Source organism: Schistocerca nitens, chromosome 1, assembly GCF_023898315.1.
Source record: "Schistocerca nitens isolate TAMUIC-IGC-003100 chromosome 1, iqSchNite1.1, whole genome shotgun sequence".
NCBI lineage: Eukaryota > Metazoa > Arthropoda > Insecta > Orthoptera > Acrididae > Schistocerca > Schistocerca nitens.
Window position 1 is genome coordinate 251433654 of NC_064614.1, and position 19158 is coordinate 251452811.

The following is a 19158-nucleotide window of genomic DNA, read 5'->3' on the forward strand; positions in this document are numbered from 1 at the left end:
ATGACATTGGAGATCACTAGCAGAATGAATAATCAAAACAAGTCCAGATAGTAGCAAAGTCACCTTAAGCGTTCACAGCAGTCCAGGGAGCAATCCAAATCACAAACATAAACCAGGCGATGTTAAAACTCCACTACCCGGTGCTGTGTAACTAAAGGCTTCAGCAAGTAGTGAGAGACTGGTTAGCAATACATGGGCTGCAGTATTTTGCAGTAAACATTTGTCAGACAGCATGCCACCTGACATATTTGCCACAGCTGCTGCAACTCATGCAGGCACCTGACAAGTTTGCTACAGCTGCTGCACCTCACACTGGCACAAGCTGCAGCTGTTGCCTGGAGCCCGAGTATTTCTGATGTACTCTCCCTATCGATACTTGGACTAGGTGGAGAATCCGAATCACCACTGGGTACTGAACCATTCTCTGTTTAATCACCATGTACGGCTGAATATGGCCCAGCTTGTGCCAACTTCACTTACAAAGGGTGGGGGGAGAGAGAGGGAGAGGGAGGGAGAGACACAGTAATTCCTGCCAAAGGCTCCCATAGTAGGACCCGTAATGATCAGCTGGGTTGGAAGGCGGCACCATCTACAGAAGTCGCACCCACTTGACTAGAGTCTAGGACAAAGCTAGCACTAGCCTGCAGGGGAGGGTACCAGATATGGCAGAGACGTAACAACAGGTCGGTCTCCAAGGGCATCATGTGCTGATAACGCTCAGCATCTATTGACGGTCAGGGGAGGGGCCACTGGTGGGGGCCAGAAGCTGCATACAGTGAGAAGGGGGTTTTATCTCCAATAGCTCCCATGGCTGGTCATTGTTGACCTCCTATCAACGCCCAACATGACGGTGAAGGTTATAGTGGTAAGAGGGAGGCTGGTGGGCTGGCTTGTCCCTGCAGTGGTTGTACACAGCATACTCAGTCAGCAATGGAGGGGAAGAGTGAGGGGGGAGTTGGAGGGGTGGGGGGGAAGTATATTATGTTGCTGATTCCAGTGTCAGACCAGCTGCTCCTTGCTGGTCGCAACCTCAAACATCCACTTTCCCCAATTGCCAAAGACAACCATTTAGGTCCACTGAGGGTTCTGGGCAAAGATATGAGCCCACGCAGTAATACATCTATATCATCATCAGTGGGCTTGCGAAGTTGGGTGCAGCAGATCAGGGTACATCCATTTACGGGATTGGATTGGTAGGTGGCGTGGAAGCTGATGAGAGCATCCCTGGAGTCGGCTGCTGTCGGTAGTTTGCACATCTGCACCATGAATTTTCTAACCATCCACTCAGCTTCTGAACTGGACTGAAGATGGAAAGAAGCAGAGGTTAGGTGCTCAATGATACAGCACTCACAAAAATCATGAAAAGTAGATGCTGTGAACTAAGGTCTTGTTGGAAACCAGGATGGAAGGTGCCCCCTCTATTGCAAATATGATGGACAGAGCATGAATAGTAACTGCTGTATTAGTTGCAGCCATTTGTGCAACACAAGAGAAGTCAGAGAGGGCATTGGCAACTAGCAACCATATTGCTCCCCAGAATGGAGTGATAAAATCAACATGCACTCTTTGCGAGGGGTGGTCAGGACATAGTCAAGGGTTGAAATGCTGTGCTAGGGATGACTGGTTTTGGGCTCAGGCATGGCAGTTCCCCAGACAATGCATTCAATGGCGCCATCAACCACAGGCCAATACTCATGATGAGATGTTATTGCTTTCATTCTGCACATTCCCAAGAGCACAGTGTGGAAGAGCTTCAGTATGCAAGGACAGAGCATGGGAGGAACTACCACCAGCATTAAGCATCATCCATAGCCAACAAAATGCTCTCCTCAGTGAGATAAATCCTGTGCTGTAAGAAACAATGTGGGTGCCATAGCATGTCGGTGTCCTTAGGCAAGTGCTCTGACCAACCCTCTCATAAGCAGACAACACTCACAGAGGAGCAGCTCATAGGACGTTTCTGCTGCTACTTCGTGCATCATAATAAGAAATTCTTCAAGGGTGTGTCACTGACTTGCTTCTAAGGCAAAACACAGCACCTCATGCGTATCAAATTCAGCATCTGGGCTGCATGGCAAGCAGGAAAGTGCATAGCATTGAAGTGCTGCTTGGGGGTTGATAATAGATCTCATACATATAATTATTTAGGAACAAAGACCACCGTTGCAACCACTGAGTCATTTTATCAGGGAGTTTCAAATGGGGGTCAAACAGCAAAATAAGGGGCTTGTGACTGATGATGAGATGAAACTTAACAACATAGAAATTCACATGAAACTTCCAGACCCAATATACGATTGACCATGCTTCCTTCTCAATTTGGGAATAATTCCTCTGCACCCCATTTAATGCAAATGCAATGGGATGTTCTGCGCCATTGGCTTGTTTGTGGGACAGCAAAGAACTAACACCACAATCAGATGCATTAGTGGCAAGCGTTAAACATATGCCAAGGCAAAACATTGCTAAAAAGTGCCTGACTTAACGCACTTTTTAAGTTGTGTGAAAGCCTGTTGGCATACCTCTGACCAAACAAATTTAACACCTTTTTCACAATTGATTCAGTGGATGGGAAATGTGGGCTGTGTTAGGAATAAATTTGGCTTAATAATTTACTTTGCCAAGGAATAACTGTGGTTCTTAATTTACTTTGGGAAGGAACAACTGTAGTTCTTCAAAATTCTTAGGAGCTGGTAAGTTAATGATTGCATACACATGATTCTGTGTGGGTATGAGCACATCTCTACTTAGTATATGTCCCAAGTACCTGACATGCAGCTCAAAGAAATTACATTTTTTGAGGTGACAATGCAGACCGTGGGCTTAGAGCCTCTCAAACAGCATCTGTAGATTGTGCAGGTACTGCTCCCTTGTGGTCCTGGTAACTAACAAGTCATCTAAATAATTAACACAACTGACCATACCTTGGCCGAGTTGCTCAAGGTCTCTATGAAGTACTGCAGGAACGCATGTAACCCCAAATAGCAAACTGTCATAATTACACATTGCTGACAAGCAACTAAAGTCGCAGTGAAATATGTCTTTGAAAAACAATAGCCTAGCCCCCTCCCCACCACTCAATATAGCCAACCATTCCTTTATCCAAAGTAGTGGATATTTACTTGGGCATTAACAATATACTTAAAATCACTACAAATGCAAAATGATGCATTAGGTTTCCCAGTGGTTAGATGATACTGGGGATATGACACCCACACTTTGCAACCTATCTAATTCTGCTTTAACTTGTTTCCACTCTACAAAACTTAAGCACTGCCAGTTGCTTTAGGGATACATGGGCCTTGACCCTAACTGCACAACATAATGTAGGTTCAAACAGCTGTTTAAACTGTGCACACAATGTATTAAGTCTGAATTTGATCACAGTTGACTTTAATACCGAAACGCGCTAAAGCATCTAAACCAACAGTGTTAGTTATCATTGAAGAGGTGACTACTTGCAAGGCAATTGCCAAGCTAAATTCTTACACTTGGTTTGAACTGTGATCTGACCCTGCAACAGGATCTACTGGCCATTGTATGTCACCACTTTGCCCTGAGGAAACCACAACCGCAGGGAGACAATGCACTAGTACATGTCCTCATTAACTGCAGACATGGCCACGTCTGTCTCCAGCTGGAAAGCCATCACATTCCATTAATGTTTAGTTGCACCACGAGACATGGGATCCTGCCTGCTGTCACCATGGACACCGATGAGATAGTGTGTAAAACAGCCAAAGTTGTTGACACACATGGTCTGACCCAAACACTTCTGAGGTGGCGCAGCTTGTGGCATGCAAAACACATGATGTCACAGAAAGGGCAGTGAAGCTGTTGATGCTGTGCCCTGCAATCTCGATAACATTTGATGACACAAACTTTGTGGGTTCTTTCAATGACAGGGAAGAAAATGTTGCATTAGCCTCTGCTTGCTTGTAGACACACTGATGGACAACTAAGTACTTTCATTTGTGTTCTTCCAAAACAGGATCACTAACTACTGTGTCCCGTGTTGCTGGACTGCGGGATGAATAGGTGCTCTGTAAATTGGATGCCGACATTGATTGGAAGTCATCAGTTGATCGTGGAGTGGCTAATATACTAACAATGTTGACAGCAAATCAATAGCGAAATGTAGCTTGTGCTGAAGCAGTCACTTTTTGAGCTTTGGCAACTTTTTAACACATCAATGAAGGTGGGATCAGACATCTCTTAAAACTTCACACTAATTTCTCTATTAGGGGTGAGACAGATTATAACTTCAAGGATTAAGGGGTCTGCATACCATGTGTCACAATGTTCACAACAAAAATTGTACTCGATTGCCAGACTTTGTAAGTCAGCAGCCCACACAGAATATGATTGCTTATGTTGCTTAATACATTGATTAAACTTGAGCCCAGCTGCAATATTCTGTCAGCAAACTGCATACGTCAGAAAAAGTCAAACTACTAACATCTGAGAGTGGACATAATTTTGCACCACTTTGTGCAGTTTATTACTAGAAGATAGTAAGAGGATACTAAAGTTCCAGGTCAGTTATTCTCTGGCCTTGCAGTGAAGTATAAAACAATGTAGACACATCTCCCAACTCTCGTTTTCCTCATTGAAACAAATGAGTGGTGCAGAGGTAAGCGAGCAAACCAAAGATGCTGACTGTTGTTGGTTTTGCAGAAGTTGTAACAGCTGTCCGCTGTTGTTGCAGCTACGTTTTTGATGCAACTGCTGCTGGCCAAACTTGAGATCCATGCCTCACAGGAATAGTTGTACGTTGCAAAAGTTCTGGTTGTCATTCTTTTATCTCACTCTGAATAGGTAGAACACAGTTTACGATAACACATACTGGTGGTAACCAGTGGAACGAAACAGGTGGTTCTCGAGGTAAATGACAGCACAGATAACGAACTGAACAAATAACCAAAACAAAGTCAAAGTGTAACAAATTTGTCTTAAGCATATACAACAATCTAGGGAGCAACCCAAACACAAACGTAAATCAGGCAAGATGAAAACTCTACTATGCAATGGCATGGAACTGAACACTTCAATGACTAGTGAGAGCTTGCTAGCAACAGCTGGGTGCGCCGGCCGCGGTGGTCTAGCGGTTCTGGCGCTGCAGTCCGGAACCGCGGGACTGCTACGGTCGCAGGTTCGAATCCTGCCTCGGGCATGGGTGTGTGTGATGTCCTTAGGTTAGTTAGGTTTAAGTAGTTCTAAGTTCTAGGGGACTTATGACCTAAGATGTTGAGTCCCATAGTGCTCAGAGCCATTTTGAACAGCTGGGTGCAGTACTTGTCACCACCTGATGTGCCTACTGCATCTGCTGGTTCTCATGTGGTTGCAAACTGCAGCTGTCACCTGGAACCCGAGAATCTGTGCGTGTTCTCTCGGTCAACACTTGGGCTAGGTGAGGAATCCGAATCACTGTCCGATACTAAACATTCATCAGTAAGTAAGATGATATGAACATCAAAAGGCTTCACAAAACACGGTCATATGGGAGATATTAATCTTCTAACAACCAAAGAAACAGCTCACTCTCCAGCTTTCAGCAGGAAGGGCTGCAGTTTGACATGATCGTAAGATCAAACCTCTGAAGCACTAACACAACAAAATGTGATGCCAAACTAATCTTTAGTATAACTTACAGAATTTTCTAGTAAAGAAATTAGGACACTTTGAGTAATGAAGCAATTAGCATAATTGATATGTGGAATGTGAATAATTCATGAAAAGATGAATGCATTTAATATATATTAGGATAATTTCATGGCTACATCCTGTTCTCCTAGGGCTGACAGTAACTTGTACTCCAGATTATTTACTTCCATTTCTTCTCCTTGTAGAGATGTATCCAATGATTTTTCTAAGACATAGATGGCAGATAGAGGGAGACCCATTTCGACTCTCAGAACAAAAACAGAAAATTTAACGTGTCAACCCATCCTCATGCTATACTAATACACCTGCTAAAGAGAAATACCACTGAAATGACTATATTAATTTTGTGTGGCTCAGTGGCCTGATGCAAACCTTTCATTTGGACATCATTTTGGTGATGTGCATGCTACCCCAGTTAACCAACTGGGAAAAGAAGACTTACATTTTAAAGAGGACTCTGAACAATGTGCCATTTATGGCAAATCTTGAGAGATGAAGGCTAGGTTACAGGCAAAAAAAAAAAAAAAAAAAAAAAAAAAAAAAAAAAAAAAAAAAAAAAAAAAAAAAAAAACAACCTGTCATCTGACCAGGATTCAATCCCGCATCCTTTTGGTTTCTAGATTCGTGCTTTGCTCCTAGACCACCAGGCCCAACACTAAAATGATGGAAAAAATCATGTAGCTTGGGTAAGTCTGGCTATTTAGCACAGTGAGGTACGGAATAAGGAGTTTGTGAGTGTTGCCACTGGAAAAAGAAAACCAATAACACGAAGACATCTAACAATATTATTACATAAATCTGTGTTCTAGGCATTCATGATATCTACGAGGGTTGCCCAGTAAATAATGCCCCATATTTTTTTTCTCCAGAAGTATTTATTCCACAACAATCAAATTTACATATGTGAAAGACTGATGTTTTGTCTACTTGCTTTATTTTTCCACATAATCTCCTTCAAGTTCGACGGCCTTTTTCCAGCGAGACACAAGAGCGTGTATTCCCTGCCGGTAAAAATCTTTACTCTGCCTACGGAGCCAGGTTGTCACTTCGTGAATCACTTCTTCGTCATCGGCAAAACGTCTTCCACGAATGAAATTCTTCATTGGCCCAAACAAGTGAAAGTCTGAAGGAGCCAAATCGGGGCTGTAGGGTGGATGGGGTAACACTATCCAACCCAGTTTCGCGATGTGTTCACAAGTCCTCAAACTTGTGTGAGGACGAGCGTTATAATGCTGAATCAAAACATCCTGTGGGTTAACATGACGCCCAAGGCGCCGGAAGCGCTGCTTAAGTTTGTCTAATGTTTTGACATAAGCCTCTGAATTAATGGTACTGCCTTTTGGCATCACATCAATGAGAATTACGCCCTCGCAATCCCAAAACACAGTCATCATGACTTTTCCGGCTGAAGGACCTGTTTTGAATTTTTTCTTCTGTGGAGAATAAGCATGACGCCATTCCATCAATTGTCTTTTTGTTTCGGGCTCAAAATGATGCACCCAAGTTTCATCACCTGTCACAATCCGTGACAAAAAGGCCTCCCCGTCAACGTGAAAGCGTCGCAACAAATCGAAAGAAATGTCTTTTCTTTGGGATTTGTGATCAACAGTAAGACACCGAGGAACCCATCTTGCACACACTTTTGAGTATCCAAGCTGATTGATAATCACATCCACACTTCCTTTGCTTACTGACAACTCCAGTGCCAATTGTCGAGTCGTAATGCGTCGATCCCGTCGAATGAGAACATCAGCCCGCTGCAACATGTCAGGCGTGACAGCCGTGGGAGGCCTTCCCGACCGCGGCAAATCTCGGAGCTCCGCAGCACTGCCCTCTGATGCTTTCACCCTCTGTGCCCAGCGACCAACAGTACTCCTATCGACTGCAGATGTTCCGTAGACGTTGCACAAGCGTTTATGGATATTGCCCACGGTTTCTTCCTCTGCTACGAGAAATTCAATCACTGCACGTTGTTTCTGACGGATGTCACTTGCAGACGCCATTTTAGAACATTCCTACACCACCGCTCTCTGTCGGAGGAAATTGAAACTTTGCGTACACACGCGGGAAACGTCAAATAACTCGCACCTAAAGTTTCACATTTCTAATATTTTTTATTTCGGAGAAAAAAAAATATGGGGCATTATTTACTGGGCAACCCTCGTACATTATGTACAAAAGAAAAAAATGACCATATGGGTACAGTTTAGAAGATACTTCTGATATAACTATAAAAATTCTGGAGGACTTTTTTTATGGGAATAAAGATGACAAACGTGCACCAACTCCCAAGATTCTTGTGTTCCAAGCAAAATTTAGATTCTTCTTTAACCCAAGTTCCTAAAAAGAAATCAAAATGGATATCTGAAAAAAGAAATGATATATACAGTTTTTTTTGTAATTTATGCAGGAGTTTATGGTTTAATCATACAAAAATTATGTCCATACAAAATAACAATGGTTAAATGTAAAAGCAGAAGTAGAAAAATGACTCCATAATTCTGCACTTCTGGTAATGACATCAAGAAACACTTTTAATTTGATTTCCGAAATAAAATATTTTATGAGATCTGTCACTACACAACATTAAGTACAAACAGTGTAGCAATGTATATTACTTCCAGACAAATGTATTTAATTGCTTTTTCCACTGCTTGTATTGATACATTTAGGATGGAATCAAGCCTTTAATTATAATAATGTTTGACACATTCTTAGAACTAAAACCTGTATAACATTTTGTATGTCACAGATTTAACAGGTGTCTGGTCACAATCACATTTCAAGAGTAATAGTTTGCAAGTCACATAATGAAAATATATACATTTCACCTATACAATGAATGGCTTATGCCCATTTTTCTCTCACAAACCACGTTTCTAACATAATTTGTGCTCTAAAATCTTGGTATCCATCCACAGTCTCATAGTTTTCACAACACTATTCATAGACACACATTCAGTTCAGTAAATCAATCTTTTCACACAATTTTTTAAATATTTTTCCTTTTTTTTGCTTATTTCCTTTCACACTATGACATTCCATATCACAGGAAGTAAGAGGTACTGCCAAGTCCAATGATAGCTTGGTTTCACAATTGCACAACACTAATGTTTGGACAAATATAAATTATATGCATTTCTATTATTTACATTATACATACACTACATTCACATTTCCAGAAACAATAATCAGTGCAGCGTTAAAATATAAAATCTACATTTGAACATATCAGTTACTTGTTCTTATTTTTGTCTTGATAAAATACAAAGCTGTTCTGAACAGCACTGCACTTCAGAAGGGATACAAAACTCGGCAGCTGCAATGCACTGCACACAAAAATATCTAAAAGTATATAAGTCGAGCATCAGACGGATTCTGCTCCACTGGACAGTATGGACACTTCAATCTAGAAAGGCAAAAAAAAAAAAAAACAAGATAAATAAATTTAACTACTAAATGCAATTTGTCAACATTCATGTCACTTTAAAAATTGTGATCCTTACTGTACTGAATGCAAAACAACTTTGAGAGATTTTTACTGTCAAGGAAGAACAATTGCTAGTCCTCATTCTCACGATCACCACTACTTCCATTATGTAATTCCATATAATTTTAAAACAGTAATTACAGAAGAAGAAAGATTGTCACACATCAAACACAATTGCAGCCACCTAGTGGTAGGTACAAGCCATTCCAACCGATTTCTCTTTGACTATCAAGGATAGTGTATGGCAAAAAAGTATGCTTTATTTTAAACAGGAGAAGTCCATGAAAGATAAACATTACGTAGACTGTCCTGAATATTATTGCAATCACTTTACTTTGACAATTTATCTAGTTCCCCTTACCTTATGATTTTCATAGTGTTTTTTCTCTGACTCACAAACCTAAGAGTGTTGATTCCAATCACTTCTGTTTCCAGTATCTTTCCACTGTGAGTATAGCCCCCCTCCTCCTCTCACTACTTTTTAAAACCTCAATAATTTTTCTCATTACGTAATACTGTCACCGTGAAATCAATCTATCAATTTGTGCGCTAAAGCTCTACTGTTCTCAGAGCATGGATGGATCCCCTTTACGAACTCTTAACCACATGTCTGTGGAATCTCAACCACTTCTGCATATCCAGAAGTACTCCATTCACCATTTTCGGATCTTTCTGAACTACTGTACAATTATTGTTTATATGACAAGTTCACAACAACTACTGGTTTTATGTGTTTCTGGAATTTCATATGGATGTATTCATGATCTTGTCAGAACAAGAACAATACATTATGGCCAAGTAATATGCCAGTTGAAATCTTGACCAAATTCAAATATATAGAGACTTAACAAACTTCTCTATTAAATACTTATTTTCTAACAGTATTTGCAAGACAATCAATCTGCTCAACCCTGAAATCTCATCATAAGGATTAACAGCCATGAATGCAGATATTTGGACAGCAAGAGGAAGATAACAATTTGGACAGACTACTCTGATTCGGTAAGGTACAAAAATTTGTTCCCATTCAAAGGTTGGTTTGAATATCACAATATTTTACTAGGCATGCTCCTATCACAGGTGGTACATACTTGCCTTCCCTTGACACTTAACCTGGCTTACAGTCTAATGTGGACTCTGAACAAACCGCAAATAGTTAATTTTCTCATACACATAAAACTGACAAAGGCAAAAGAAGCAACTAATGATAAAAATTTTCAGACTGAGGACTAAACATTGGATTTGTAGTTTGACTTTTACGAACTTAGCCACTAAGCCACACTCTGAGTACTTAAACCTATCAAATTTACTCAAGTATAGGACAATCGTGAATATAAAAAGACTTTTTGAGGAAATTTTATTTCTAACATATTCAGGCTCATCAAAATTACAAATCATTTCACTGATATCAATAATATATATTGGATAATTTGACAACTGATAACGTGAAACACTCAAAATTTGAAATGTTTTCCTGATCCCCTGAAGAGTGGTCGATAAATTGAAAAAAAATCAATGTGTTTTGGTCTGCTCAGTAATTTCAAGTTGTAGGGGTGAAAGGATCTCGCCAACACTTTATAATTTGAAGTCAGAGCTCCAACATTTTCTATAATTTGAAGTTCGCTACTTTTTTGATTCCCAGTACAGGCACAGACTCCCTGTCGATTGTTTCTCCAACATTCCCATTGCCATTGCCATTCTCATCCCCATTCAATATGCAGTCTGCTTTCAGACTGTGTTGTAGTCAACCCATGTTTCTTGAAACTATTAAATGGCATGAATGCTATAAGGAACAAGTGTCTTTCACTTAATGAAGAAAAGCTTGCTATTAGCTGTGGAGAATCAAATTAAAAAAAAAAAAAATGCAACACAGTTCACTATACTACCATCTACATTAAGATTGTATCACCAGATGTGTTTTGGTCACAGGAAGAAACATGTCACATCAGGGCAAATTTCTCCAGCTTGAGGGGTGCTTTTATTATTATTATTATTATTATTATTATTATTATTATTTCGTTTGGCATCAAGGATACATTACTTGAACTGAACAGCAATGATGTTACTGGTAACACAATATGCATATACTACAAATAAAATAGATTACATTCATTCATGGTAATAAAAGTCTTAGATTAGATCGATAAATCAATAATGTACATATGGATAAAAACACTAGGATGAGTTACATGTAAAAGAGAAAATGTGGTTTTTATAAGCAGTAATATTGACAAAAAAAGCTTCAAGTTGTAATGAAAACTATAGGTTAATATCTAAAGTATCCAGTCAGGAGATTGCTTCCTCAGAGATCTCATGTATGCTGGTCAGAGTTCCACCATATTTCCGTAGGGGACACTCTGTGACTATGTGGTGTATTGTTTGTCATTGGTGTCCGCAGTCACACTTGGCACTTTCAGCGATTCCCCACTTATGCTTCAGGTCCTGGCATCTTCCGTGCTTGGTGCATATGCGATTTAGGGTGGTCCACGACCTCCTAGGTAAGTGGAATCCAGGAGGGACTCGTGTAGGATCAGCAATGAGACCTGCAGAATCGGGATTGGCTGCGAACCATTCTTCCCGCCATGCTGTTTCTGGTTGGAATCCTTCAGAAGTAAGCCTTTTTCCAAGTCTCCAGGAGGGTTTCCTGGACTTAAGACGTTGCCTTTGAGTGGCATCACAGTCCTGGTGTAGCGGTAACTCGGGATTCTTGGAGCATTTCCCCCATTCCCTTTCCAACGCTGCTTGACGTCATAACTTCGGTGGTGCAATATTAGACAGAACAGGTAGCCATTCTGTGGGTGTGGATTTTATTGTCCCTGATACGCTTCTCATGGCTACATTCAGCTGCGTGTCTACCACGGTTGTATGAGCACTATTCAGCCATACTGGGCTGCAATATTCCTCAACAGAGTATACAAAAGAGAGGGCAGTGGTTTTGAGTACTGATGCCTTAGCTCCCCAGCTTGTTCCGGAGAGTTTGTGTAATATATTGTTTCTGGTTCTCATTTTTAAAGCTGTTTCAGTACAAAGTAGACTAGCCTCCAAGTGGTGTACCCCGGGCAACGTAACTAAGTTACGGCTAAATAGTCTACAGATATAGGCTGCTGGACCTCTGGTGGTTGCAAATTACCTTAGGATATCCCAGCTGTTAGGGGATACATAGCAATGAAGAGGGGTGCTTATTCACATGGATAAATCAGTTTAGAGAACAAAATGTTCCCATGGATGGTTTCGTGTTGAAGGAAAAACCCAAAGTACTTTGCTCAGTCTCTTGGGATTGAAGGATTTGCAGCAAGTGATGGGTGGTTCTAAAAATTTTAAAAATGTTTTTTTAAAATTCTGTGGAGAGAGTTCAACATCGACAATTCCCTTTGCACTGAATGGATTCATGAACTAAGCAACTTCTGAATGGCTAAGATATATGCAACATATTAAACACACACAATCTGTGCTACTTTTTTACAAATCTCATCCTAATCACACCCTAGCATTCAAAGACAAAAAGTGTCAAGGACAAAAATTGAACAGGGACAGAATAATTGTCCTTCTAGCCTGTAACATGATAGACCTCAGTAGTTGAAAAAGGGAAATCCACAAAACCACACTTTTCCAAGGGAATAAAATCACTTCTCACAAATTATAGCTCAAACAAAAAAATCCTAAATGATGACAGAATTGTTTAATGAACATCTGACTTAGTTAATAATAATATGAAAAAGGCAAAACGCAAAATTTTACTGTTGTTGAACACCTGCACTGTATATAACTACCCACCACCATTAGGTAATGTAATATTGATTTTTTTCCCATGCAACACAATGTCAAGGTTGCTACCATTGGACCAAGGCATAATACAAAATTTTAAAGGGACTGATGATCTCAGCAGTTTGGTCCCATAAGACCTTATAAAAAAATTTTTAACACTCTATTGCAGAAAACTTGTTTTACTTGTGCAGGATAGCAATGAAAACGGTAATAAGGTGAATGTGACAGTTTTTACTGCTATAACTATGATTGATAAGTCCTAGAAAAAACATCAGCTCTACCACTTTAGACCTGCTTCATAAAGTGTAGGGTTTGTAATGCAAAGAGAAAATGCAGAACAGCCATCAGAGTCATGAGAATTAACAAATTAAATCCCACCAGACTGAGGGTGGGAATTTCTGCCTAGCTGTGGTGAATTAACTTTTGAGGATTTCATTCATGTTGGGTGTCCTTGATGTTATAACTGATGCTCAAACTGAGGCCTTTGAAGATGAGTAACAGGAAGTAACAAAGAACAACAAAACTTGTCACATTGAGATAGGGATAATCATATTCCATAGCCCGCTCTCCCATACCCTCAGAATAGAGAGAGATTATTTCTTCTCAGCTCTCTTCACCATCAAAAAATCGTTGGATAATACTAGTGTGAAGTCACTAAAATATTTATGTATATATTATTTTGCACATTATTAAAATAAATATAACTGTATGTGCATATGTAAACTGTATGTGCTACAATTTACCTTCAATAAAACTCTCATTAGTTTGATTTTTTTCACTTTATCTGAGTTAATTGAACTCCTATTTGAAATTATAAAGTGTCAACTGTATCTGCATAGGGAAGTTAACATGATATCTATTCTAAACTTATGCCATTTATTGACTGTCTACATTTTGGCCAAACAAGGAAAAATAAGATGAACAAAAAGAAATGGTTTGCATTAATTTTTATCTTTACTTCATTTTTTGCTTACCATCTAGGCCTGTTGTCTGTCATACTACTATTTTTAATCATTATCATCATCAATGGTATCAATACCGGGGACAATACATTCACCTAACTGAGAGAGAAGTGAGAAAAGAGCAGCAATGAAACATGTAATCTTGGCTGTCACAGATACGTCATCATTTCCAATGTGATGGTTAGTGTGGGACCCCATGGCACAGCTGAAATTGTTGTGAGTGAAGAGTAGCAATGAAAGTTATAATCTTTGCTGTCATAGATAGTTTTGTTTCTTCCGAATGTCCGAGGGTGCGGTTATGGTGGGACCTGAAAACAAAGTTGTTCTTTCTGAATACGCAGCAGATTTCACATCTGTATTGATGTCAGAATGTGCCAATAATATCCTTCATCTCTTGCTTCCAAATATATCATTTACCCACTGCTCATTCACTGGCTGTTTAGACCCAGCAGCTGACACCCACACTTTCATTCCCATCATATTCCATGGTGAGCATTCACAACACTGCTACACGAAACATGTTACAATGCCACTGTCCTCTATCTAGACTTTTGCCATCTCCAGCAGATGTATATAATAATGGTGAGTATTTGTCCAATTTCTACATCAATCCAGTTCTGACTACAAATGAAAAGTGAGCTCTTTTTTTATCACTGCTACAAGTAATGCAAGTTTGTTCTTTTGTTAACCTATAATATTTTTTGCTAAAATCAATGTTACATTATGCTCAATGGAGCTAATTAAAAGGTATTATTACTTTTGTGGTGACTTTCTCTGATCAAACCCAGAAAAAAATAGTTAACAATGATACACTGTTAAAAAAAATAACAGCATCTATGCAGGCAAGGATGCAATGCCACGGAGCTTGTCCTCTCAACATCTTTGTGCTATATGGCAGGTGTAGCAGTGGTCAATCCACATTACACAGTGGATGAATAACAGTTTGGCTGTGGTGCTTGCTTGTCTCGTATGAAGTTAAATAAATATACAAATAAATAAATAAAATAAAATCCTTGTGAAAGAAGGGATTAAATGTATTAAATAAAAGTCCACTGAAACATATTGCAGCCAAAATGGACATTGCCTGTGAGTACATCAGAAGCAGAAGTACAGACACTAGGGTCAGCACTTTTGTAATGCTATACAACCTATCTGAAGTCACAGCTTTAACTACAAATGCAAGATGTTCCCTATATTATCCTATCACACAACATACAAATGTTGAACTTAGAAATAACGGTTTAATCTGCGAATGTAAGACGACCCTGTATTTTTTGAATAACTTATGTGGGAAAAACCTCATTTTATAATCGAACAATGGGAACTCCAGCTCTAGTCAGAATGCAACACCACAGGGGATGCGAGCAAAAATCTGGAAGGGGTGGGAAAGGAGAACAGGAAGGGATAGTAGTGTACGGGTGGGGAGAGAAAGACGAATCCTGTGTAGTGGAGTGTGCAGGGACTAGATTGCCAACAGGCGCAGTGTCAGGAGGTTGTGGGGCATGGGGAGGGGGGGGGAGGGGGGGGGGGTACTAGAATGAAATTTCCACTCCACAGCGGAGTGTGCGCTGATATGAAACTTCCTGGCAGATCAAAACTGTGTGCCGGACCAAGACTCGAACTCGGGACCTTTGCCTTTCGCGGGCAAGTGCTCTATCAACTGAGCTACCCAAGCACGACTCACACCCCATCCTCACAGCTTTACTTCTGCCAGTACCTCGTCTCCTACATTCCAAACTTTACAGAAGCTCTCCTGCGAACTTAACCACTTCTTTCGCAAGGGCTTCAATTACCTATCATTGTGCCCTGATGTGAGGGACATCCTACCCAAGATACTTTCCAACCCTCCTGCAAGTGGTGTTCCATCAACAAACCAAGTTCCACAACATACTAGTCCATCCCTATGCCTCTCCCAAGCCCAGCCTCTTGCCCAAGGATCCTATCCCTATGGAAAGACCCAGGTGCAAAACCTGCCCAATCCACCCACCCAGCACTTCCTATTCCAGTCCTGTCAAAGGTTTATCCCAACCCATCAGGGGTGTAACAAAGCAGGGTTGCCCACTGCTATCCTGTTTTGGTTTTACACTCCTTCAGTAACTTAGTTAAGCAATGAACACTCTCTCTCTCTCTCTCTCTCTCTCTCTCTCTCTCTCTCTTTCCCTCCACTACTCACATTCCGACTACAGATTCTGTGGCCTTCAGCCTCATAGTACAGAATTCAGTAACAGTTTAAATAAAATTCCCCTAGTAAAATCTATTATTTCAGAACATTCTAATGTCTATTCTGAAAGTAATGAGCTAATCAGCTTTATTGGAAATGCATACTATTAACAGTTATGGACAATGACATATATTGTGCAATACATATTAAGTAAAATTCGAGTGAGCAAATAGATCAAATTCAGCTATAAGACTGCATCCAAAAGAAAGCCTAAATTTTACTGATTCCAGCAAAGTGTTTAAATTAACCTAAAGTCTATTATTTAAATAGATATTAAGACTTAAAATCTGTAGCCTGTATGACTTTCATTGCCAATTGTGACCAAACTACCAAATAATTCCGAGATCTGTTTCAATACTTTTGCTACCTTTATTTTTCTACGTAAAATAACTCCAGTGTCAACTTTGTAAGTGCATTAATTAAGAATTAAGTAAATTTGAACATGTAAAAATTATTGTTCAAAAGGGCTGCCATGGTTATAAGTCGGGAATTCCCATGGCAGATGCATAAGTTAGTTAGGCGTATTTAAATTGATACAGCTCACTCATGTTATTTCAATAATAAAACCCAATAGTTAACTTCAAAACCAGTTAGAAAGGATCATTTTAACCCTGGGAAATTATAAACTATAATATATTAACAGAAATAGTCAAATATTCAGGCGCTCATCTATATACGGTCCGAGCTGGTGCAGTTCTAAGTTAGTTCTCAGTCAGATTCTCTTGGAGCAAAAGTGCGGCAAGTTGGTTAATTTTTCGGTAATTGTAATTGTGAACTTTGTTAAAGACTGGAAGTTTTTGACCTACCTAATGTGACAATTAAGTGTAAGAGGCCTGGTCACATGAATATTGTGTGTGCGAGTGATAACAAATAAATTGCACTGTGGTTGACATAAATGTTCAACAATGAATACGATCTTGACTTTTGATTTTGGAAAACTTAACCTAGGATCCTGGCTTCTTAATTTCAGTGTGATTTAGGTGAGACGGACGCAGCTACCGGGAAGACAATATTGAATAAGCAAAGCAAGGTAGGTCGAGAACACTGCGCACTATCTACTGGGTGAGGAAATGTTTCAATACCGGTACATCCGGTTGTGATATGAACTAGTAAGAGGCACTAATAAAAGGACATGGCCCGGCACGTGACAGGGGCTGGGCCACCTGTGAAGGCAGCCATGTCATTTACCAGCTCTGTTGCAATCACTGCACAGTTTTTATATTGGTATGACTACCAACCAGCTACCCATCAGGATGAACAGCCACCGCCAAATTGTGGCCAAGAGCAAAGTAGCCACCCTTGTGGCACAGAAAGCAGCTGAACATAACAAACTTGATTTCAATGGCTGCTTCACTACTTGAGCCATCTGGAGCCTTCCCTCCCACCACTAACTTTTCTGAACTGCGCAGACAGGAGTTATCCTTGCAACACATTCTCCTCTCCCTTAATTACCCCGGCCGCGACCTATGGTAACATACTGTCCCCACATCCTCCACCTTTCCACCCTCTCCGTCCTATCATCTTCTCTCCATTCTTATCTCCCACCCCGTTTATTTGCATCCCTCTGCCAACACATCCGCCCATCTTTCCCCGCTCTGCTCCTTTTTTCCCCCACCTCTCTGCCCCACAACATCCCATCCTCACACTGTGCCTGTTGGCAGTCTAGTGCCTGCACACTCCACTACACAGCATTTGTCTCTCTCCCCATCTGTACACTACTGTACCTTCCCCTTCTCCTTTACACCCCCTCCAGATTGCTGCTTGCATCCCAAGTGATGCTGCATTCTGTTCCGAGATGCTGGAATTTGCAGTCATGGTTGCAGGCGCAGGCGCAGGCGCAGGCGCAGGCGCAGGCGCAGGCGCAGGCGCAGGCTTGTGTGTGTGTGTGTGTGTGTGTGTGTGTGTGTGTGTGTGTGTTTTACTGACAAAGGCTGTGCCCGAAAACCATATGTGAGTGTCTTTTAATTGTGCCTGTCTGCAACTTGACATGTCTTCTTTACAGTAAGTAGCAATCTGTCTTTTCATACATTGTTCATCTTATAATCGGGTACATATAGATTATTGACATTTTTAAAGCCATCACAAGTGGTGGTTTTCAATCACCTGACTAACTTTAATCTATGAGGTGGCATAAATTGGATCAGAAAGCTAGACACTGTTTCACATATTCAACTTGTTGTCATTGTGGCTGTGACAGAAGATCGTGTTCTGTTTTCTGTTAAGAAAACTGTTTGTTGCTTTGGCAGCGAGAGAGCACGTAGCCTTCTGCTTCATCATCCAGACAATACTCATCGTCACAGTGTCATGTAATTTTTCACTCAAAAATGAAATGATAACAGTTTCACATCCACCCTATGCACTGGATCTATTCCTTAGAATGGACCTAAAAGGTCAATGTTTTCAGAATGTAGAAGAAGCAGAACAAAACTCATTGGAGGTGCTATGAATAATAACTTTAATGACCTAAAAAATTGTTTCCATCAGATGATGATACATTGCAACAAATTTCTTATGTCCAATGGAAGTCTATTTTTCCAAGGTTTGTCTTACATCTTGACAGAAATGTCAGCACTGAGATTTTTTTTTTTTTTAAATAATACAGAACATCATGTAGTTAACTCTTATTTTGATTTCAGTACCAAGCAGTCATAAGAGTGGCTTATATACAGCAGAGTAAGGCAATTGATACTGCAATATGGCAGAGACAGGACGATGGACAATTTATAACTGTACCACAAAGAACTTAGTACCACAAATATCAGAATGATTAAAATGAGACCTCTATCGAATACTTCCCAACTCTATGTATATGACAGTGAATAACTGGGAAGCTTAAGGTGTAGTAATGAATAGCTTTCTCAAATGAGAATGCTATTAACTTATAGTAATAGTAATGCTGGAAAGGAAAATTTGTAAAAGACAACAGAAATAAAAATACAAATTAATTATCCTCTTTTGTGTCTACATGTAAAGCTGCAGTTCCATCACTTCAGCAATTATTACAATGGATAAGAAACCAGGGCCTGAATGGGAAATTATGTCAGTGATGTGAAGCA

General features: G+C 40.2%; 1 protein-coding gene across 1 annotated transcript in view; it reads right to left on the bottom strand.

Annotated features, from left to right (window-relative positions):
• Positions 1 to 8115: 8115 nt before the first annotated feature.
• Positions 8116 to 19158, bottom strand: part of LOC126235281 (E3 ubiquitin-protein ligase RMND5A) — a 95434-nt gene continuing 84391 nt past the window's right edge. The window contains exon 9 of the mRNA XM_049944010.1: positions 8116 to 9073. Within this exon, the coding sequence (XP_049799967.1) occupies positions 9010 to 9073 (64 nt within the window). The 3' untranslated portion in view covers positions 8116 to 9009. The remainder of the gene's footprint in view (positions 9074 to 19158) is intronic.